The sequence below is a fragment of the Zea mays genome, chromosome 4 (assembly GCF_902167145.1).
Source record: "Zea mays cultivar B73 chromosome 4, Zm-B73-REFERENCE-NAM-5.0, whole genome shotgun sequence".
Classification (NCBI taxonomy): Eukaryota; Viridiplantae; Streptophyta; class Magnoliopsida; order Poales; family Poaceae; genus Zea; species Zea mays.
Genome location: NC_050099.1, coordinates 51,543,790 through 51,568,434, shown reverse-complemented (window position 1 = coordinate 51,568,434; position 24,645 = coordinate 51,543,790). Strand labels below are relative to the sequence as shown.

General features: G+C 47.5%; 1 protein-coding gene across 2 annotated transcripts in view; it reads right to left on the bottom strand.

Moving 5' to 3' along the window:
* LOC100383729 (uncharacterized) overlaps nucleotides 1-23,847 on the bottom strand; it is a 43,752-nt gene extending 19,905 nt beyond the window's left edge. Inside the window, exons 1-3 of one of the 2 annotated variants that reach the window (XM_008679403.4) lie at nucleotides 23,514-23,847; nucleotides 16,303-16,414; nucleotides 15,894-16,008 (exon numbers count right to left, since the gene is read on the bottom strand). In XM_008679403.4, coding sequence (XP_008677625.1) covers nucleotides 15,894-16,008; nucleotides 16,303-16,414; nucleotides 23,514-23,656 — 370 coding nt within the window. In that variant the 5' untranslated portion in view covers nucleotides 23,657-23,847. The remainder of the gene's footprint in view (nucleotides 1-15,893; nucleotides 16,009-16,302; nucleotides 16,415-23,513) is intronic. The other variant, NM_001321633.1, reaches the window with a different exon arrangement.
* Between the last annotated feature and the right edge of the window lie 798 nt (nucleotides 23,848-24,645).

The window sequence follows — 24,645 nt, the reverse complement described above, 5'->3', positions numbered from 1 at the left end:
TTGGGGTAAAGAGCTACGGGGGTGAAGCCGAAGCAAAAAACCGTTTCCGTCCCGAGGCTGCCTCGGGCCTCACGTCTGGGGCACGCGTACAGCCGCCCAACAGTAATGAGGCACTCCTGGCAGTTGAAGTGGTTGGGCCGCTGGAATGGGCCAGGCAAACCTCGCCCCAGCTGTCTGGGCCGCTGATGGTTCCTGGGCCGGTTTCGCCCCACTCACTCCTGCGTAATTATCTGCTGGACATTTCTGTTTTGGATGGGCCGCTGGAATCTGGTGCGTTGGTTTCGCCCCAGCATACCATTGCTGGGTCGCTGGAACTGAGCGTCCAAATTTCGTCCCCTCCAGAGCCTGCTTGGGCCCTCAGTTTAGTTGCAGCCCAGAATAAAAATTTAACTGGCCAGGGCAGTACGTCCCTAAAAGTTTATACTAGGAGGACAGCTGATAACAGGAGGCAAAAGTATGATTCTCAGGATTCCCCACTCATTCAAGCCCTTCAGCCAAATCAAGCCTCTTCTCCTCAAGAACAGAATGATATTGGAAATGCAGTCCAAGCTTTTGTTGACAAAGTAACCAGGAAGGTGGATGGTCTGCTCCCTCCACCACTCCCCCACAGAAGACGATCCAAGCAACTTCCATCTGACTTCATCCCACGCAGAAGCAGTCGCCTGGCAAAGCGAGATAATAAAACAAATGCTGCACACAGACAGATTCAAGCTGACCTGATAAGAAGCCTGGATGTGCCTTGCGATGGAGAGTTGTTTAGTCCTAAAGCCCTTGAAGCTTATGGCAACTTGTTCAAAAATTCACTCTCTGAAGCTCATATCAAAGCACTGTCAGCCCTCTTTGGATGGACAGTCCCAGATGTCTTTGAACCTGTTAATGTGTTGTGTATCGCCGGGCAAGGCCCAGAAGACCTTGAGTAAGGTTGCTGCTCTTACAGCACCTAGTGGTTTTATTTGGTTTTTTCCGATGGATCCTTCAAAGGTTTTGTTTTGGAATGTAAGGGGTCTGAACAATAAGGCAAGAAGAGACTCAGTGCGTGTTGCGATTGATAACACTAAGCCTGATATTGTCTGTTTGCAAGAAACAAAGAAAGCGTCCATTTCTCGGCATATGATTCTCTCTCTGTTAGGTTCTGATTTTGAAGAGTATGTTGTTCTTCCGGCGGCTGGTACGCGGGGGGGAATTATTTTGGCTTGGAGGATTTTGGTGTGCAAGATGCTCCAAACTAGAATAGACAATTTTTCAGTCTCTGCTCAATTCCAGCAGCAGGATGGTGTGGCTTGGTGGTTTACGGGTGTTTATGGTCCCCAACTCGATGAGCATAAAATTCAATTTCTTAATGAGCTGCGCCTGATTCGATCACAGTGCCTCGGTCCGTGGATGATTGGTGGGGACTTCAACCTAATATATAGAGCTGAGGACAAGAGCAATGACAATCTTGATAGAGCTATGATGGGAAGGTTTAGGCGGCTGCTTAATGACTTGCTTCTAAAGGAACTGCCCCTTTCAGGTAGGAAGTTCACCTGGTCCAATGAACGGGCCTCACCTACTTTGGTTCGCCTGGATCGGATTTTCTGTACAGCAGAATGGGAGGACATGTTTCCGAATTGTCTCCTGCAGAGCTCTGCATCCCAGATTTCTGATCATTGTCCATTACTATTGGGGCTACATGATCTCGTCCAAGGAAAAAGAAGATTTCATTTTGAAAGTTTCTGGATCAGATTAGAGGGGTTCATGGAAGAGGTGGAAAATTCTTGGTCACAACCTCTGGAAGTCTGCTGCCCCTTGCAGCGGTTCCATGACAAGCTAAAAAGGCTTGCTAGGCACCTTCAAGCCTGGAGTCAGAAAAAAGTGGGCAACATTAAGCAGCAGATTCTGATGGCAAATGAGATCCTTCACAGGCTGGAAATCGCTCGTGACGTAAGAAATTTGTCTCCCTCTGAGGAATGGCTCCGTCGCTCCCTTAAGCACCACTCTTTGGCATTAGCCTCCTTGGAAAGAACTGTTGCCCGAGTAAGAAGTGGACTGCACTGGCTGAAAGAAGGAGATGCCAACACTGCCTATTTTCATCACCACGCCAGACACAGGAAAAAGAAAAACTTCATTGGAAAACTGATGGTTGATAACAGAGTAATTTCTGAGCAGCAGGAAAAGAAAGAGGTAATCTGGGATTTCTATAACAAGTTACTTGGGACAGCAGCCCCCAGGGAGTCAACTTTAAATTTGGAAGAATTTCATCGTCCTACCCTGGACCTTTCTGCTCTTGATCAAAATTTCTCTATGGAGGAGGTCTGGGCAGCAATTAAAACTCTCCCTGCTGACAAAGCTCCAGGGCCGGATGGATACACCGGAAAATTTTATAAAATATCTTGGCCAATCATCAAAGATGATGTTATGGAGGCGTTAAATAGGGTGCTACAAGGTGATGTATCCAAACTTCATCTTCTTAACACAGCTTATGTGACTCTACTGCCCAAGAAAGCTGAAGCATTGGAAGTCAAAGATTTCAGGCCCATCAGTTTAATTCACAGCTTTGCAAAAATTGTTACAAAGATTCTGGCTAACAGATTGGCCTCCAGACTTCCTGAGATAGTGTCAGCAAATCAAAGCGCTTTTATAAAAGGAAGATGCATCCATGACAATTTCATTCTGGTTCAGCAGACGGCCAAGGCTGTTCAGAAGCAGCGGGTTCCTAGAATTCTTCTGAAATTGGATATTGGAAAAGCCTTTGATTCGGTTTCGTGGCCTTTCCTCCTTGAGGTGTTAACGCACCTTGGTTTTGGTTCTGTATGGTGTAATATCATTTCCAAGATGCTCCTTTCTTCCTCAACTAGGGTGCTGGTTAATGGAGAGCCAGGGGAAATCATTCATCATCATAGGGGGCTAAGGCAGGGGGATCCTCTATCCCCAATGTTATTTATTATTGTTATGGATGTGCTGAATTCTCTTGTTTTAAGAGCCCAGGAATTGAGTCTTTTACAACCAGTGTTAAGAAGAGGAAATGGGCAACGTATCTCTCTATATGCTGATGACGTGGTGATGTTCTTGCAGCCAAGTAGAGAAGAACTCAGTGTGGTCAAAGAAATTCTGCGAATCTTTGGAGATGCTTCAGGACTTGTTACAAATGTGAGCAAATGCAGTATGACGCCCATTCATTGTGAGGAACAAGACATGGTGGCTGCGCAGGAGTTTTTTCCTTGTACTGAGGTGGCTTTTCCATTCAAATACCTGGGTTTACCCCTTTCAGTCAAGAAACTTCCCAAAAATACTTTTCTAGAACTCATTGACAAGATAGCTGATAAACTATCTGGATGGAAATCTGCCCTCATTCACACAGCAGGCCGGTTGACCTTGGTTAAATCAGTGCTCACAGCCATTCCTATCCATCACCTTATAGTGCTTCAATGCCCTAAATGGGTGATCAAGGCTATTGACAAAATTCGGAGGGGCTTCTTGTGGAAAGGCAGAAAAGATATCAGAGGTGGTCACTGCTCTGTTGGTTGGGCAAGAGTTTGCAGACCACTAAGCATGGGTGGCCTGGGTATCCATAACCTTGAAGTTCTTGGATGGGCTCTAAATCTAAGATGGCTTTGGCTCAAAAAAACTCAACCAGAAAGGCCCTGGGCAGATTTCTTGTTCAAGGTTCATTCCAATGTCAAAGCTCTTTTCTCTGCCTCGGTCCACACTACTGTAGGTGATGGCTCTCGAACCCTGTTCTGGACTGATCGCTGGATTCATGGGCAATCAATATCTGCCCTTGCCCCCACTTTGGTCAGCCATATTACAGTGAGAATCAAGAAAAGCAGATCTGTGCAAGAAGCCTTGGTAAACAATAGATGGGTTAATGACATATCTGGCAGCCTGTCAGCCCAGATTATCATCGACTTTCTAGTAATTTGGGACCTAGTGCAAGGTTTTCAGTTACATCCGGGGATTCCTGATGTGCATAGATGGTCCCCGTCTGCATCTGGAGATTATTCCACTAAATCGGCATATGATCGTTTTATGGCTGGTTCAGTCTCTTTTGAGCCGGCTACTAGAATTTGGAAAAGTTGGGCCCCCCCAAGGTGTAAATTCTTCATTTGGTTGGCTTCTCTAAATCGTTGCTGGACAGCGGATAGATTAAGCAGACGAGGTCTCGTGCATCCTGTAAGGTGCCCCCTTTGTGACCAGCAGGAGGAAACAGTTCAGCATATCTTGGTGGCTTGTGTGTTTGCCAGAGACACTTGGTGGCAGACTTTGCACAAGGTAGGGCTGCATCGCCTGACTCCAGGATTGACAACAACGGCTTTCCAAGACTGGTGGAGAGAAGCTGAGTGCCAGGTGCCAAAAAATCAGAAAAGAGGATTTAATTCCCTAGTGATTCTGGTGGCTTGGTGGCTATGGAAGCATAGAAATGAATGTGTGTTTGATGGTGCATCCCCCAACATCAGCATTATCATGCAGCATATTCATGAGGATGCTGTTCGGTGGGGCTTGGCAGGGGCAAGAGATCTTAGGAGACTGTGGCCTTAGGTGCTGGTGGGGCTGGGGGTTGTCTGGATACCCACCCCCCTATTATTTTTTCTTCTTTTTTAATGTATGTTTTGGCAGCTTGTACTGGGTCTATTTTAGACCTCTATCTCCTTTTTCTTAATATATAAGATGCGCAGTTCTCCTGCGCGTTCGATAAAAAAAAAGGTGTACATGGACCTTTACATATTCAATCACGACCATCCATCATAGATCTAACAATCTTCCACACCTTCCCTTGTTGTCATGTATGTTTTGCAAAGAACACCCTCCACCACCACCTCGCTCTGTGCACGAAGGAAAAGATGTGAGATGATGTTGGATCTGGGATGGATAGTTGTGTTAATATGTGGACCATGTGCACCAAAGGGCTATGTACACCTGATATGTTCCCCTTTTGTAAACGACGGCTTTGCATGCCTGTCTTATTTAAAACTACAGTTACTTCACACAGAACTTTCCTAAAATTATGGCATCCAAGCATGCAATATATTATGATGGCCAATGAACTTTAGCAATAATAATTTTGCTCAGCATATGTTAGCATAGTCTGGTCCCAAGTCCAGGTACAAGGAGGGTTGCGTTAGGCATGGCGAGCCAGCTATAAAAAAAACTTAGCCACTCAAATAGAGATGAAACCCAATAGAAAACCGTTGGGGCATAGCCCTCTTAGTGATGCGCCATATCGGAACCCGAGTATGGTGTTAAATGGGCAAGGGCCGGGCCGCCACCCCCTTGGTGGCGCGCTATGTCAAGTGAGCAAGAACCGGGTCATCGCTTCCTTAGTGGCGCGCTACATCGGCGCCCGAGTGTAGTGACAAATGTGCAAGGGTCTTCACATCTGTCCCAACGGGTGCGAGGGGTAAGGAAGCTAGTTGAGCCGACTAGGATCCGTGTAGATAGTTGGAACGCAGGGTCCCTTACAGGTAAGCTAAGAGAGATAGTCGATACAGCAAGCAGGAGGTGTGTTAATATCCTATGTGTCCAGGAGACAAAATGGAAGGGGCAAAAAGCGAAGGAGGTGGAGAACACTAGTTTCAAGCTTTGTCCTCAGGAACAGTGGCAAACAAAAATGGAGTAGGTATATTGATTGATAAGAGCCTCAAGGATGGAGTGGTGGATATCAAAAGACAGGGAGATAGGATTATCCTACTCAAACTTGTTTTGGGGATGTAGTCTTGAACATTATAAGTGCATATGCCCCTCAGGTTGGTCTCAGTGAGAGCGAGGAGTAAATGGTCTGGTCAAGAAAGGTCTTGACTCCCTCGTCATTTTAAGATCTTGGATGATTTGGAAGCATCGCAATAGAGCCATTTTTATGGAGGTATCAGCCTTCCTCTAATTCTGGAGCAAGCAGATGAGGAAAGAAGCTGGGAAATTGCTGGAGCCAAAGGGCTCTCCTTTTTGGCTTCCCCCTGCATAGGTTGTTGTAGGGAGTGTGTTTTTTTATGGATCCTTCCATGTACGGGTGTTACTAGCCTCCATAAGGAGTGCGTTGTTTTTTGGGACACTTTAGACCCTTGTTTCCCTCTTCTTAATATATATCTGAAATGCAGTCATGTGTTTTTCGAGAAAAAAAAGAGCGAGAAGAGTAAGTTCTGGGAAGACTTAGATGGCATGGTCAGAGCAATACCCACCAATGAGAAGCTTTTCATAGGAGGAGATCTCAATGGTCATGTAGGTTCAACAAATGCAGGTTATGAGCTGGCTCATGGAGGTTTCTGTAAGTAGAGGGACTCTAACTCTCATCAAGAGGATGACACTATGAGTTGGGGCAATTTTCTGTTTATTTCCTCAAACTCTACACAATGCCATACCCTTAGAGGGGTTGGGGACACATATTTATAACCCTAGGGGCTGCACTACCACACCTTCTCACACACACTATACAACAGGATTGTCCTCTAGATGCTAAAGAGACTACAGAGGACAGTCAAAAGCGACTGCTGTCCTCTAGATGCTAAAGCGACTACAGAGGACAGTCAAAAAGCGACTGTTGTCCTCTAGATGCTAAAGAGACTACAGAGGACAGTCAAGCTGTCCTCTAGATGCTAAAGGACTACAGAGGACAGTCAAAAGCAGGCTGTCCTCTAGATGCTCAAGACTTATTCCATCAGTTTCGGGTATGGTGGTAGGAATCAAGAAGATATTTTGGACTTCGTTGTAGCCTACAACCTAGTGATAGCCAACACTTTCTTCAGAAAGAGAGATTCTCATTTGGTGACTTTTAGCAGTGGCCATTGTTCGAGCTAGATTAACTTCATTCTCACAAGGAGAGAAGATAAACAAGCATGTTTGGATTGTAAGGTGATACCTGGAGAGGATGTTGTGCCCCAACATAATCTTGTGGTGGTTGACTTCCATTTTCGGATCCGTGCCCATAGGGATAAACAAGCCAAAATTGCGAGGATGAAGTGGTGGAAACTCAAAGGGTATTCTAGTTATGGATGTTCTTGGTCTACTGTTTTCTAAAGCTGAACACGCTGGTCTGCTCTTGGATCTTTCCCCCAGAAAACCTCTGCATCGGGTATCTATGTATGCAGATGATGTGGCACTTTTCTTACACCCTTCGGCAGCGGATATTGCTATAACTCTAGATATCTTACATCTATTTGGGGAAGCTTCAGGTCTCCGCAACAACGAACAAAAGTCTAATGTTTATCCCATTCAGTGTGGGGGTGTGGAGTTGGAAATGGTTCAGGATCTTCTCCCTTGTGGCATCTCAACCTTTCCGTGTAAATACCTGGGGCTGCCTCTGTCCCTGAAAAATCTCACCAAGGATCAGGTGCAGCCTATTGTGGATAGAATTACTGATCAACTACCGGGCTGGAAAGTAGATTTGACGACAAGAGCAGGCCGTAAAGTGCAAGTTCAGCATGTGCTTACCGGAATGCTTATTTATCTTGCTATGGCGGTAAAATATTCCCCCTTGGGCTATCAAGGCCATTGATAAAATTAGAAGAAGTTTCCTTTGGAGAGGGCGCAAGGAGGCCAGAGGTGGTCACTGCCTGGTGGCCTAGGGCAGAGTCTAAAGACCCCTACAGCTAGGCAGTCTTGGCATTTCTAGTCTTAAAGAACTTATCTGGGCCCTGCGCATGAGATGGCTTTGGCTCCAAAAGACTGAGCCTAACCGACCTTGGTGCAGCCTTCCTATCCAGGTTCCAGATAAAGCAAGGGCTTTCTTCTCGATGGTGTTGACTTCAAAGGTTGGTAATGGGGCTAATACTTTGTTCTGGACTGATAAATGGATTCATGGGCAGAAAATTGCAGATTTGGTTCCTAGATTATTTGATATCATTCCGAAAAAAATCACTAACAGAAGGACGGTTCAGGAAGCATTGACAGATAGAAGATGGATTGTTGATATCACAGGATCACTCTCGGTGGGAGTATTATTGGATTATCTTCATCTTTGGAATTTAATTTCAGATTTTGAGCTGCTGCCAGACATAGAAGATAAACATACTTTTAGTATTGTTGCAAATGGGACTTATTCTGCTAAGGCTGCATATGATGGGTTGTTCATCGGGTCTGTGCATTTCGGTCACTATGAAAGAGTTTGGAAAACTTGGGCCTTCTCTAAATGCCACTTCTTCCTCTGGCTATCGGTGCTAAATAAATGCTGGACAGCAGATAGGTTGGCAAAGAGAGGACTTGATCATCCGGAGAAATGTCCACTTTGTGACCAAGAGTCTGAAATTTTGGATCACATTTTGGTTTCTCGTGTTTTTGCGAGAGAATTCTGGTTCCGGCTGATGTGCATTTTCAGACTACAAAATCTAGCTCCTACACCTAGTACGGTGTCTTTTACGGGTTGGTGGGAGATGATTGACAATGGCTCTGGAGATATGATTATGAAGGGTGTCAACTCCCTTATTGCCTTGGGAGCCTGGATTATTTGGAATCATCGGAATCGAATTGTCTTTGATGGAATCTCCCCTAGTGTTTCTGCAGCTCTTTGTCAGGCAAGGGAGGAACATCAATTGTGGGAAATGGCAGGAGCTAAGGGTCTCTCCTTTCTTGCCGCAACCATCAGAGGGGCACCTAGCTGCCTGGTTTATCGCTGATGGGCTGGTTTTGTTTATCAGGAACTGTTTGTTTTTGTTTTTTCTCTTCTTTTTTCTTTGGTTTTTTTATCCCCTCTGGGGAGGTCTTTTGTACTATGGTCTATTTTGGACCCTCTTTTCCTTCTACTTAATATAATGATGCGTAGCTCTCCTGCGCTTTCGAGAAAAAAAAAAGAAACTCAAAGGGGAGACATCCGAAGTTTTTAAGGAAAGAGTTTTTGTGGAGGGCGCTTGGCCCGAAAAAGCAAAGAACATGTGGGTGAAGATGGCAACTTGTATTAGGAAGGTGGCGTCAGAGGTGTTTCGAATAACCAAAGGGAGCAGAGGTGAACCTAAAGATACTTGGTGGTGGACCGAGGACGTTCAAAAGGCAATAAAGAAGAAAGAGTGTTACAGGAGCGCGGTCAACATAGAGAAGTATAAGGTGGCAAAGAAAACTGCAAAGCGAGCTGTGAGTGAGGCAAAGGGTCAAGCCTATGATGACCTTTTACCGAAGACTAAGTACAAAGGAAAGGGATAAGGATGTCTATAAAATGACTAGGATTCGGAAAAGGAAGACGAAGGACCTCAACCAAGTTAAATGCATTAAGGATGAGATGGATCAACTCTTGGTGAAAGGACAAGACATCAAACAGAGTGGAAAAGTACATTAGTACCACTCTTCAAGAACAAGGGAGATATTCAAAGATGTACCAACTATCGAGGGATTAAGCTCATTTGCCACAATATGAAGCTATGGGAGAGAGTTATTGAGCATCGCCTGAGAGGAATGACGCATATCACCATGAACCAATTTGGATTCATACCTGGAAGGTCAACCATGGAAGCAATTTTCTTAATAAGAAAGGTCATGGAGCGGTATAAGGAGCAGAAGGACTTGCACATGGTTTTTATCAACTTGAAAAAGGCCTACGATAAAATACCTAGGGATCTCATGTGGTGGGCATTAGATAAGCATAAAGTCCCAACAAAGTATGTTACGCTCATCAAGGACATGTATGACAAGGTTGTGACTAGCGTCCGAACAACTGATGGTGATACAAATGTTTTCCCGATTAACATAGGACTACATCTAGGTTCAGCTTTGAGCCCTTATCTATTTGCCTTAGTGATAGATGAGGTCACGAGGGATACACAAGAAAATATCCCTTGGTGTATGCTTTTCGCTGACGATGTAATTCTAGTAGATGAAAGCCGAGAAGGAGTAAATAGAAAGTTGGATTTATGGCGTCAGACCCTAGAGTCAAGGATTTAGAATTAGCAGGACCAAAATCGAGTATATGAGATGTGACTTTGGTACTACAATTAGTGAGGATAGAGATGTAAGCTTGGGAGACCAGGTAGTACCAAAGGACACCTTCCATAATTTCGGATCGATGCTACAGAGAGATAGTGATATTGATGAAGATGTTAGCCATAGGATCAAAGCGGGGTGGATGAAATGGCATCAAGCATGGGAGTCCTATGTGACAAGAGAGTGCCACAAAAGTTGAAAGGCAAGTTCTACAGGACGACGATTAGGCCTACTATGTTATATGGGGCTGAGTGTTGGCCTACTAAGAGACAGCATATCCAACAACTAAGTGTCGCAGAGATGCGTATGTTGCGTTGGTTATGTGGGCACACAAGATTGAACCGAGTGAGAAACGATGGCATACACAATCGGCTAGAAGTAGCGCCAATTGAAGAAAAGTTTATTCAACACCGGTTGAGATGGTTTAGGCATGTCCACCGGAGACCCTCAGAGGCACCGGTGCACAGAGGCATCATAAGACGGGACAATAATGTGAAGAGAGGTAGAGGGCGACCAAACTTGACATGGGAGGAGGCAATCAAAAGGGACTTGAAGGACTGGAATATCCCAAAGGAGTTGTGTTTGGATAGAAGTGCTTGGAAAGAAGTTATCCACATGTCCGAACCGTGATTAGGCCTTTTCCCTTTTAGTGCTCTCAAAAGCTTTTCCCCTCCACTTTCTCTCTCTTTCTCTTTTTGGTGACTTCTTGTTGGGTTTCAACTCTAGCCTACCCCAACTTGCTTGGGACTAAAAGGCAATGTTGATGTTGAGACCAATAAACAACAACAACAACAAAGCCTTTTGTCCCAAGCAAGTTGGCGTAGGCTAGAGTTGAAACCCAACAAAAACCACAAGTCAAGGTTTAGACACATTGATATCTATTTTCCATGCACTCCTATTCAATGTGAAATCTTTGGTTATATTTGTTAGACTGTATGTGTTATGGACTTAACGCCCAGCCCGTTAAGGGTAGAATATATGCCATACTAATACTAGCAATCTTGTGGCCTATCAATAAATTAGGGTTTCATTGTCCAATATGTTATTCTAGCCAAAGGTCTCCCCCTCCTCCCCTAGCGACCGCGGCCAGGGACTGGCGCCCGCCACAACCAGTCAAACCCCCATTGCCAAAGCTCCTCCCCCTACTGGCTCCCCTCTCCTCTCCCACGTTGTTGGGCTTTCGTGGCCGCTGCTCCTCTCTTCCCCGTCGTCGACCCCATCACCACGGTGTCACCACCGCTAGGGCCTGGGCAACTGCCGCCGTCGACTCCCCCTGCTCATCCAACCACCAGGTCACCCATCCCTGCCCCTACGGGTGTTGGCCTGGATCCCACCAGGCGAGGGGCCGGCCTAGGCACAAGGCTCACTGTCATGGGCCTGGTCGCAACTGGCCTAGGCGTCGTCAGCCTGGTCGCCTCTGGCCTAGGCGCGACTGTCCTAGGCACAGCCTCGATGACACTAGTGGCCTGGGCGACATTCCCATCGTCCCGAACACCCCATATTGGCCCTCCTCGCCTTATGCGCCTCCGTCAACTGCTCCTCCCCATTCCGATGTCGCAACTACCCACTCCACCATGGATGCAGCCCTCAGTCATGTTCGCGGCCCTCACGAATGTTAAGGCCGCTGTGGCAACTACCCGGGAGCAAGAACGGGTCACAACCCTCGCCTAAGAGCACAGACACACCACAGCAAATGCTCACGCCCAGCAACTTGTCGAGGTTGAGCGCCATTTAATTAACTCTCCCTGCCTTGATCCCCCTGGAGTACTCAATGGTCGACTCCCCTTCGGTGTACGAAGCGACAGGTGTTTAGAACATCCACTCCCTCGTCCCAGTCCTCCTTAACCTGGCTTCCTCCACCTACACCTGCTAGCACAACCTCATCCTCATCACGCTACAGCGCTAAGTCCTTGATGACCACGTCCCCACCAACACGGTGTCCCTCACTATCCCCTCCTGACAATGGATGGATAGTGTGGTCCTCTCGTAGATCCTCGAGATGGTCACTATTGAGCTCCAGGACATCATTCACAAGTGTGGTGGTACTTCCCGCCAAGCCTAGGTTGCCATCAAGTAGTAGTTCCTCGACAACCGCGAGGTTCATGCTCTCCACCTCAACGTCGCCTTCAAGACCTTCCTCCAGAAAGACCTCTCTGTCACCAAGTACTGCCGCCAGATAAAGGGCATGGGGAACTCCCTTTGTGACCTTAGGGAGGTCATTTTTGATGGCACGCTTGTCCTCAACCTTATTCGAGGCCTTAACGAATGCTATGATCACCTTCGGACATTCACTCGATATGTCTCATTCCCTTCCTACCACACTCCGGCTATGCAATGTTCCTTGGAGACAACTTCATCTATTGGTCCTCCAAGCGTCAGCTCGTGGTCTCCCGCTCTATTGATGAGGCTGGACTATTGCTAATGGGGTGGCTGAGGTGAGTTGGCTATGCCAGCTCCTCCAGGATCTTCACAACCCTCTCTCCACGAGTATGCTTGTCAACATCAGCGTCGTTTACCTCTCTGTCAACCCCATCTAGGACCAATGCACAAAGAATGTTGAGATTGATCTTTAATTCGTCCTTCAACGCGTGGCTATCGGGGATGTTTGTGTTCATCTGTCCCAACGAGCCCGCAGTTTGTCAACATTTTCACTAATGGTCTTCCCTCCTCGTTCTCGGACTTTCGGTCCAGTCTCAGCATCTGTTGTGGCTAAAGTTTTGATTATGGACGGTGTTAGACTACTTGTGTGTGTGTTATGGACCTAAAGCCTAGCCCATTAGGGGTAGAATATAGGTCATACTTGTAATCATGAAGTCTATCAATGAATTAGGGTTTCATTGTCCAATAATATTCCATCGTTCATGTCTCCTTTTACTACTCTTATGTCAACTTCGGCCTTCCCCTGCCGCTCTTTGTGCCTTATGCTGTCTCCAGCAGCTCTCCTATCTCATCTCCCATCCCCTATTTCAAAGTCTACTCTATAAAAAGTGTTATCTACAAGTACAAAACAGTGTTTACACGGCCATATACACGATCTGCTAGACACAGCCTTAAAATCCCACTATACACTGGTGCCTCTAGGTCTCTGTTGGCCATGTCCAACCCATCAAAAAACTCGACCTGCGGGGAGTAAGACACCCCCCAAGCATTACATTAAGAAGACCTTCTCACGCAGGTAAAGAAAATGCCCAAACCCCTGCCCACCCATACACAGCGACACTGTAGCCCATGTGAGAATGACTGCGACGAGGGTCGGCCATTAGACCAGTGCTTTGGCATGGGACAGACGAAGGGACTTTTTAACCCCCACCTGAATTCGCTCCCATAGGGAGCCAAACGCAAGACCTGAGGAGTGCTACTTATACCACCTAACCAACTCAGTTAGAGCCCCTTTCGCATGTCCAACCATTCTCAAATGGTGTTGGACAAGTTTTTTCAATTGATGCTACCCCTAGCCTATCACATATAAAATCATTCTGGTTGCCTTCTTATGTGACCACAAATCCAACACAACATATGTATTCCTGCAACACTTATCTATTGGATATGTCGTCTTTTTATATGCCAACATTGTGCACCATACAACATAGCATGTCTAATTATCATCTTATAAAACTTGTCTTTCAACCAAGGTTTTAAAGGCGTCCGCCTAATCGCGATTAGTCGGCCTTATCGCTAGTCCGAGCTCGATTAGGGTCTCATACTCGACTAGAGCGACTAGGTAGCGATTAGTCGTCCTAGTCGCCGACTAATCGCGATTAGTCATCCGACTAGGGGTTATGGTCGACTAGTTATACCTGTTTTGGGCCACTAATCCGGCTTATATTATGTGCGTCAGCCCACCATCTGTATACACCACAAACATTGTTTTGTCCTACGCCCTTGCCTGTACCAATATGGTACGCACTGTTGTGTGTGCGCTCTTCCCCAACGCAGCCACCCCTTCTCCAGCGTCGCCACCCCTTCTCCAGCGATGCCGCCCTCCTCTCCTGTCGCCCTGTTGTGCTCTGGCGACCCTCTGTTCGAGCAGCAGCAGCGCCCCCTCCATCACGCGGCGGTTGTAGTCTGCAGAGGGCCCCCTCCAGCGCACTCTCGTCCTCCTCTGTTGTCTGTTCAGCGACTGAACAGGCAAGTAGCCGACCACTCCTCTGTTTAGAATTCAGAGATCGAGAAGAGGATTGAGGACCTCTTCAGACAGTAATTGCTCTGATATTTTGGTTGTTCAATGTTCTTTGTTCACTTACTGAGCAGTATTGTGCCCGCCTTGGCCTCCTCTTGAGTTGTTCTTCACTTGATTATTGTGCCACTGCAGATGAGAATAGGAGGTGGCGTAATAATGTTGAAGTCACCTTCCTAGAATTTGTGTTGCCCCAACCCCAGAACGATGGCAGTCACACGGGTACAATTCATGCAGTTTTGCAGTCTAGCTAGGCAGCTGTAGCTATATATATTCATATATATTGATATCATGGTTATTAAAGCGGTAAAACGTTAAAACGTTATGAACCACCTTTTAACATTTAAACGTTGAAACGTCTTTTCAGACTTGACATAGCACTTCAAATATAGAATAAGTTCATACATAAGTTGAGTACTTGAGTTCACAAACCAAATAGCATAAAAGGAAACAGATCAAGTTCAACAAGTTCAACCACACAAGTTATAACTTGTATCTATGATCAGTAACCATCATCCAACTCATCAATATCAAGACCTAAAAGAATGATTCACTGTGACTCAGTGATTGTGAGCAACATAAAAATAGAGCCTAAAACATAGGAACTGGCTGTTGGGATGGACCGCCTGGAAGGCTTAGGCGTTAGGAACTTAGGGTTTTCCATCTTTTGGCCTAGGAAAGGAAAAGCCCACGACGAGTAGAACGTCCTAAATGCAAGTAAAACGCCTTAAAATGCTCAGAGGACGTTTAAGCGGCGTTTAAATGCGTGAAACGGGCGTTCTACTCCATTTTGGTAAAACGTTTGGACGTTTCAACTCTTAATCATGTTTTGTCGTTTAAACGACGCTTAAACGATGTTTAAGCGATGTTTTAATAACAATGATCGATATATACACACAAATATGGTCTTGTTATAGGTGAACGGCTATAGGACGACTAGGCTCGACTAATCGAGCAAATCGTCGACTAATCGCGATTAATCACCTTATCGGTGCTCAGGCGACTAGAGTCGACTAGCCGACTTTAAAACCTTGATTTCAACTTCTGCAATGCCAAATGTGTGACGCCACTCCATCCACCCTCTTTAATTCTATGGCTAAAATCTTCATCAATATCATCATCTCTCTGCATTATTGATCCTAAATATCAAAAGGTACCCTTCTTGGGAACTACTTGACCTTCCAAACTAACATCTCCTTCATCGTGTGTAGTAGTGCCAAAGTTACATCTCATATATTCGATTTTAGCTCTACTAAGTCTAAAGTCTAAACCCTTTGGACTTTAGAGTCTCCTGCCACAACTCTAGTTTTATATTTACTCATGCCCGACTTTCATCAACTAACACTATATCATCCGCAAAAAGCATGCACCAAGGGATTTCTCCTTGTATGTCCCTTGTGACCTTATCTATCACTAAGGCAAAAAGGTAAGGCGTCTAAGTCGATCTTTGGTATTGGAAAGTCATATGTGTCTCTGTCGCTTGTTCGAACACTACAGCATTGTTGTTCATGTCCTTAATGAGTCCAACATACTTCGTTGAAACTTTGTGTTTATCCAAAGCCCACCACATAACATTCCTTTGTAATTGTTGTAAGCCTTCTCCAAATCAATGAAAAACATGTGTAGGCCCTTATTATGATCCCTATACTACTCCATCATTACAAACATATTAGGAAGCAAGTGAAAATAAAAAAACATGCATTCCACCATTGATAAGTAAACACTCCTAACATGGAAAACTTACCTATGCCCCGAATATCATGCCTGCACTCATTTTTTGAGAAATAAATACATTGATAGCACAAAAAAAGAAGCATGGTGTTGCATTTGCTGTGTATAGTACCTGGACCAGGAGGGTTTTGATTTGGAATCACTTGAACATTTCCAGGGTTCTGTTGTGTCTTTGTCTGACTTTCCATGGACAGCATTTTCAGCGAAATCTTCCGCAAATAATCAGACTGAGTGATACAAAACAGAAGGATTTAAATTGTGGTTTTGCATTAATACAATTACATGTCCAAGTTGCATGGGCTCATGCTATTTTGATACCACACCTCCTATGTATGATTACACAGAATCCACGCAATGCCCCATCATGTATGTTAGCATGATAAAAAGATGCTATAAGCAACTAAAATTTACCTAAAATCCCTTAATATTGTTCACAGATCAAACATTTATATCATGGACCCACCCCATGACTAAACATTATGACTCTGTACGGGAGCATACTAGAGCTAGGTTAAATATACCTGGCTGGTGGCTGCAGTATAGATTTTCTCTTCAAAACGCACAGCAATTTTGTGAAGCTCAGTCAGCCCCTCTGGTACTGATACTGGCAGGTGCTTCTTCAGAGTCTCCATTCTACATATATATAATGCAAGAAGTGATATATTGAGAGATGCACTGATAAATGTGTTTGATTACCATTTAATTAGTCCAGTAAACCAGAAGCCCCAGTACATGTACAAAAATAGTGTACTGGTGGAAAAAGTGGGCAAGGAATTTGTGGACTACTAATGCACATACATATGGTTGAACCGAACAACTATGGTAAAATGGACACATTCAAGTGGCAACTAGGGTCAAATTCAAGTGGCAGCTAGGGTAAAATGTGATGAAATAAGTCCTGCGGTCTCTTGTGAAGGACTCCAGTTCTTGCTGCAGTTTTTTTACTAGAGGGCAGCAGCATCTCAGTCCTTGTGGAGGGCAGCAGCATCTCAGTCCTTTGTAGGACAGCACCTTGATGCAGTCTTCGACTAGAGAACAGCAGCATCTCAGTCTTTTGTAGGACAGCACCTTGCTACAGTCTTTGACTAGTGGACGCATCTTTGTGAAGTGTGTAGTACAGTTTGTAAGAAAACATATTCGCATCTCTAGGAAGCATATGCTCGGCAGCACCTTAAGTTATAAATATGTATTACCGACCCTTACATAGGTATGGCATTGTATGTTGTGTGAGGAATAAACAAAGAAAATTGCTCCAACTCGTAGTGTCATCCTCTCCATGAGAGTACGAGTCTCATTGCTTACAATTGGTATCACAGCCAAACTATCCTGCAGTCTAAACATTTCTTGCTCATCCCCTTCATGCGCCTCTCCCCATACTCAGTCGACAGCACCGTAGCAAGAGCATCGACTATTCCTAAGCAACCCTCCTCTTCTGCTCAGACGAGCAGCCTTTCGTCTGAGACAGCCTCTTCCCCACGCAACAACCTCTCACTAGAATGCCATGTCCGAAGGACAGTCCCAGCACTCGGTCGCTTCGAGTGTGCGGCGCCGATAGGAGGACTAGGTCGCCACGGCACAAGAACGCCAGCGAGCAGCAACAGCGACTGCGGCGACAGCGGCGAGGGCAACACGGCTGGCGGCGGCGGAACTGGCAACAGCGAGGGCGGAAGTAGAAGCAGCGGAGCTCGAGGCTCTACATGGCAGTAGCGCCAGCAGCTCCGCTTCTATCGACGACAACACCAACGACGAGCTCAAGCTGGCGAGAGAGGCAGCGCAAGAGCAGGCGGTGCAGTGGGCAGCCGCACGTCCCCATGAGGGCGCGCGCGGCGGCAGCTCAGATAGGCGCAGATGCGCCAGTGGTGCTCCCGGTGGCAGCAACCGGGTCGACGGAGATCACGACTTCTACAGGTGGCGCGGCTCTCGCTCCCCGGATCGGTACCATGGTCACCGCGAGGTCCAAGCCATTGTTAGGGGCATCAATCTCAGCGGTGGGTGGCTACCCTCACCAAGACCAACTACGTCAAGTAGACCGTGGTCATGAGGGTACAGCTACAGGTTTGCCACATTTGGGAAGCAGTTCGGTACAGCGACATCGACTACTAAGAGGATCAACGGGTGCTGGATGCCCTCATTGCTGCAGTCCCGCCCGAGATGCAGTTTTCGCTTTCCCAGAAGCGGACTGCCAAGGAGGCCTAGGACGCCATCGCTACGACCCGCATCGGCAGCGACCGTGCCCGCAAGACCACACTGCAGGCACTTCGCAAGGAATGGGAAAACCTGGCCTTCAAGTCAGATGGGGATATTGATGAGTTTGCTCTCCACCTCAACACTCTATTGCAGAAGATGGTGCAGTTCGACGACGATACCTACGATGAGGAGAGAGCCGTCGAGAAGCTTTTCTGTTGCATCCCCGAGAAATAAGCAGATCACTAGTTCGATCAAGTCTCTGCTAGACCTCTCCACAATGACGATCAAAGAGGCGATAGGTCGTCTTAAAGTTGTCGACGGCGACGAACCACATGCTCTCTCTGGGCCTATCACCATTAGCGGAAAGCTACATCTCACTCGAGAGCAGTGGGAGGCCTGCCAAGGTGACAAAAAGAAGGGAGAGTCCTCTTCCTCGACAGGTGGTCGCAAACGTGGCAAGTCGCGCATGGCGCACAGAGGTGCCCAGGTCGGGACGCGACGACGTGCTGAGGGCGATGCCCGCGGAGGCGCCCATGGCAACGGCAACCAGAAACCGCCACGAGACGACACCTGCCATAACTGTGGCAAGCTTGGCCATTGGGCCAGGGATTATCGCCAGCCACAACGCGGCCAAGCCCACATCGCACATACAGAGGAGGAGGAGGCTCTGCTCCCTCGCACATGCAAGCATCGAACTACCTCCAGTGGCACCGGCCACAGCGGCTCTTCTCCACCTTGATGAGTCAAAAGCACGCGCCTTCCTCGGCGACAGCTCCAGCAAAGACATGATCGAAGGATGGTGCCTCGACACCGGCGCCACTCATCACATGACCCATCGACGGGAGTTCTTCACCAAGCTTGATTCTAGCGTCCGAGGCTCCGTCAAGTTTGGCGACGCCTCCGACGTAGAGATCAAGGGCATCGGCTCAGTCGTCTTCACCGCCACGTCTAGTGAGCACAGGCTGCTCACCGGAGTCTACTACATCCCCACGTTGAGGAACCCTATCATCAGCTTGGGGCAGCTGGATGAGAACGGTTCGCGCGTGGAAGTTGAGCACAGGATCATAAGGATTTGGGACCCCTCTCCTCGCCTTCTTGCCAAGGTACGCAGGAGTCCCAATCGGCTCTACATCCTCAACGTGAAGGTAGCACAACCCTGCTGCCTTGCTGCTCGTCGGGACAACGGGGCATGGCGGTGGCACGAGCACTTCGGACACCTTAACTTTGAGACCCTGAAGCGGCTCAGTGCACAGGAGATGGTACAAGGTATGCCGTGTCTTGACCACGTGGAGCAGTTTTGTGATGTCTGTGTGTTGACAAAGCAGAGACGGCTCCCCTTTCCCCAACAGTCGAGCTTCCAAGCCAAGGAGAGGCTTGAGCTCGTGCACGGGACTTGTGCAGCTCAATGACACCAGCCACACCAAGAGCTCTGTTGGTCTAACGCCTAGGCGCCTTGCCCGCCTACCTCACCTAGGTGTCGCCTAGGCGCCGCCTAGGCGTCCAGGCGGTGCTCCAACGCCTTGGACCGCCTTACCGCTTTAAAAACCATGACCAAGAGGACGACGTTATTTCTTGCTACTTGTCGACGACCTCTCCCGCTACATGTGGGTGATGATCCTTGGCAACAAGGGAGACGTTGTGAACGCCATCAGGCGTGTGTAGGTCACTACGGAGGCAGAGTGCGGCCGCAAGCTACGCGTGCTGCACACCGACAACGGCGACGAATTCGCGACGACTGAGTTCATGTCGTACTACGCGGATGAGGGCATTTAGCTCCACTACTCTGCGTCACACAGCCTGCAGCAGAACGGCATCGTCGAGCAACGTAACCAAATGGTTGTGAAGATGGCTCGAACTCTCCTCAAACAGAGGGGAATGTTGGTTGTTATCTGGGGAGAGACGGTGGTGATAGCGGTCTACATCCTCAACCGCTCACCCACCAAGGCACTCAACGGGATGACATCGTACGAGGCTTGGCATGCGCGCAAGTCGGCGGTCTCTCACCTACGGGTCTTCGGCTGCGTCGCGTTCACCAAGGAGCTTCACCACGTCGGCAAGTTCGACGACAGGAGCACCCTGGGGTGTTCATTGGCTACGCGGAGGGCTCGAAGGCCTACCGCACATATGACCCAGGAACACAGCGTGTGCAAACGGCGCGCAATGTAGTGTTCAACGAAGGGCGACGATGGGCATGGGACAAGGCGGTGGACGACGGCACGACTCCAACGTACGACGACTTCACCATCGAGTACGTCCACTTCGAGGGAGCTAGGGGAGTAGGCAACTCTTCACCGAGCAGGTCTACCCCAGTCCCCAAGTCTCCACCGACTGCAGCGCCACACTCTCCAGCCACAACTCCGGCTACATCAAGCTCTTCGCCACCAATGCTCTCTAGCCACAACTCCGGATCCAACGAGCTCTTTGCCACCACACACTCCAACACCGACGGTAACCCCTCCGGGCCCGTCCCCTCCGACGCCAGCTCGTGTCGAGCACGACACGGTGGAACTCGTTACTCCGCTCTCTCACGACGAGGAACGCATCGACGCGTGCCACGACGATGAGCCGTTGCGGTATCGTACAGTGGAGGACCTTCTCATCGACCCGTCGGTGCCGGGCTTGGCGTCTCGCAATCTAACGATGGAGTTGCATCTTGCGTGCGACAACGGCGAGCCTCGACCTTTCGCGGAGGTCGAGACACACGACATGGCGTGTCGCGATGAAGTCGGAGATGGATGCGGTTGAGAGGAACCGCACATGGGAGCTCGCTGACCTCCCTCGTCGTCACCGCGCGATCACCCTTAAGTGGGTGTTCAAACTAAAGAGGGACAAAGCCAGCGCCACCGTTAAGTACAAGGCTTGCTTGATGGCACGTGGTTTCTCGCAACAGGAGGGAATCAACTTCGACGATGCCTTCACCCCCATGGCACGGATGGAATCTGTGCGACTCCTTGCACTGGCAGCCCAGGAGGGCTGGCGTGTTCATCACATGAACGTCAAGCCGATGTTTCTTAACAGGGACTTAAAGGACGAGGTCTACGTACACCAGCCGCCAGGTTTTGCAGTCTCTGGCAAGGAGGGCAATGTGTTGCGTCTGCGCAAGACCCTCTATGGCTTGCGACAGACAGCGAGAACGTGGAATACCAAGTCGGATTCCACGCTCAAGAGGATGGGCTTCAGGCGAAGCCCGCAAGAGGCGGACATCTACCGGCGGGGCAACGGAGGAAATGCCTTGCTGGTGGATGCCTACGTCGACGACTTGATGATCACTAGCATCAAGAATGCATGGGTGGCAGCATTCAAGGAAAAGATGAAGGTCACCTTCCAGATGAGTGACTTGTGGCATTGAGGTGCACCAAGGCGACTCTGAGATCACACTTCGCCAGATCGTCTACGCCAAGCACATTGTTGAGTTGTTTGGGCTCACCGACTACAACCCAGCTCTAACTCCGATGGAGGAGAGGCTGAAGTTGAGTCGCGACAGCACGACGGAGGAGGTAACGCTACGCAATACCGACGTCTTGCGTGTTTCTTCGCTACCTCGTCCACACACGGACGGACTTGGCATACTCCGTCGACTACGTCAGTCGGTTTCTGCGGCGAACGACGACGGAGCACGAGCAGGCTATGAAGAGGATCATCCGCTATGTTGCGGGCACTGGTCCAAGGCCTAGGCGTCTAGGCAGCGATCCAACACCTTTTCTCGCCATACCGCTTTAAAAACCATGGTTGCGCGGACTCTCGACTACGGTCTCTACTACCCGAGGTGCCCTGTGGAGGCACACCTTGTCGGGTACGGTGACCACGCCGGCGACATCGACACTAGCAAGAGCACGAGTGGGATCCTCTTCTACCTCGACAAGTGCCCCATTAGCTGGCAGTCAATCAAGCAGCAGGTGGTGGCCATGACCAGCTACGAGGCTGAGTACATAACGGCCTCCGCCGCTTCAACTCAGTCGCTCTGGCTTGCTCGACTGCTCGGTGATCTTCTCGAGAGAGATACTAGAGCGGTGGAACTCAAGGTGGATAGCCAGTCCGCTCTGGCCTTGGCCAAAAATCTCGTGTTCCGTGAACGGAGCAACCACATCCGAGTGAGGTATCACTTCATCCGAGACTGCTTGGCAGAGGGGAGCATTAAGACGCGCTAGATCAGCACCAAGGATCAGCTTGCGGACCTGCTCACCAAACCCCTGGGGAGGATCAAGTTCCTTGAGCTTTGCTCTAGGTCCGAGATGACCCAACTTTCTCACAAGACGACGCACAAGACTTATGAGGAGAATGATGGAACAAATCATGTGGTCTCTTGTGAAGGACTGCAGTTCTTGCTGCAGTTTTTTTACTAGAGGACAGCAGCATATTTGTTAAGTGTGTAGTGCAATTTGTAGGACAACATATTCGCATCTCTAGAAAGCATATGCTCGGCATCCCCTTGGGTTATAAATATGTATCACCAACCTTTAGATAGGTATGGCATTGTGGAGTGTGTGAAAAATAAACAAAGAAAACTCCACCAACTCGTAGTGTCATCCTCTCTATGAGAGTAAGAGTCTCGTTGCTTAGAAAATAGACACTTTCGATTCGCAGACATATACATGACTTAATTAATTGGCGGAGAAAGACTGGGATCATACAGCATAACCAATGCTAAAAGCTCTCACACAAGATGAGGGTCTAGGAAGGGGATTTTTACATACTTTTATCCTTTATTATTTTGCAAGGAGGATAGCAAATTGGAGACAGCCAGCTGTCTACCGCTACGTCATGGCTGCCCTTCACTACGGGTAAGGAAGGGTTGGAAAAAAACAATCATGTCATGAGTTGTCACATGCTACACCCATACCTTAAAACAAACCCAAATGCACATAGAAGTCACCCCTCGTGGCTGAGAATTTTTTAACTCAGGTGCACATTGAAGTCATGCTTCATGGGCAATGGCTGAGAAAAAAGTTAGTAGTAAAATGTGCATTGCAAGAGTTGTGAATCCTCCAGATGTGATGATTTCACACCATATGCAGCATGTGTATGTTTCTATGCAGCTTGTGTATGTTTCCATGTGTGTTTATGGTGCAGAGATGGCTTTATAAATATTTTTAAAATATTATAGCAAGCAAAAAATAGTCAAGTAGAAACAAACAAGTAGTCATGTAGTTTCTACTAATAATTTCGATGATTAAATTTTTTAAATAGAGATATATAATTTTAGAAAGTATGATGTATTGGATTGGATGCATCGATGCGACTGTAATAGGGACATATGTCACGAACAAACGAGTCGGGGTCCGTGAGTAAACAAATGAGAGAAAGGTAAACGAATTGTTAGGTCGAAGTGCAAGGATGGATCAGCAGACCCTACCCAGCAAGCATCATACTGTTTGTTTCTATCTAAATAAGGTAAAGAGATAAGTAAAGAGGGAAGCAGGTGTACACGAATCGAATCGATCGAGTCGTAAAAGAAGCGACATGGATCCGCCATGGCGAAACGAAAGAATTGGAATCGCTTGACAGTTCCCATCAGAAGGAGGGAAGGAAGATGGAGAGGACGTACATCTTATTCACGATCCTGTGGCGCGCCTCTGGCTGAAGCTGGGTGCGCCAGTCGCTTCCGGCGGGGGCAGCCGCGTTTGGATCGACGCCGCCGGCGGCAGGGTCGGTGCCCTGCGTTGACCGCCAGTTGGCGGCGCTGTCCATAGCTTTCCGGCCTAGGGACTCGGGCGCTTCTCTTGCTCTTTCTGATTTGATTGCTAGCTTCGATCGATTCGCCGGGCGACGACGGACGGATGGAGGCGGAGGGAGCACTTTCCCCAGCTCCTCTCTGATAAGGAGGAGACTCAGGAGAGAAACAATGATACGGAATTACGGATACGGAGCTCACATTTTTCTCGGCCGGCTTTATCGCAGTCTAATTTATAATTGACATTTTTATTCCAAGTATAACCGATTTCTCTTGTTCAAAAAAAATCAAAATTATTGTTAATATTTACTGTGATATTAAGTATAGTTTTGATTTTTTTTATTTAAAAAATGAATAAATCGATCCAATCAAATTTGACACAAAAATCAAACTAAAAGGAAGTATATAATTACCATAACCATAAAAACAGTACATGATTTATAAATTTATTAAATTTTCAGTGATGTGTCAATGCTAAATCAGCGCGTCATCTTGTATGCTAACTTGTTCTTAGCCGAGAGAGACATAAAAAGTCAGTTTTACTTTTACCCTCGTTCTTATGTCATTTAAATAAACTATTGCAACGAAGGTTGTACAAGCGGTCCTTAGATGTAAGCGTGCAAGCGAGTGTTCTAGTATGTTAGATAATGATAAATCATAGATACAATCATTGTTTGTTAGAGTTTTATAAAACTACACAAGCTGGTGACCTGGTGGCGAGAGCGTTTATGTGTTAAATATTAGATAAGATTCCTGATCTAACGGATCAAGAGACTCGCTTGCACACTTGCACGTAAGAAATGTTTGCACAATCGCCGTCACCTTTAGACTGACTACAGTGAGCTCCTTGAATTGCTCTGGATCTGTTTATTGCATGTCTAAACAACATTGTTCGCTTATGTAATAGACTTCGTATCTAGGCATGCAAAATGCAAGCATATTCAAACGCTCTGTATGTTGGCAGTCTCTCTCCTCCCCACAATTCAATTGTCGTCCTCATCCATTC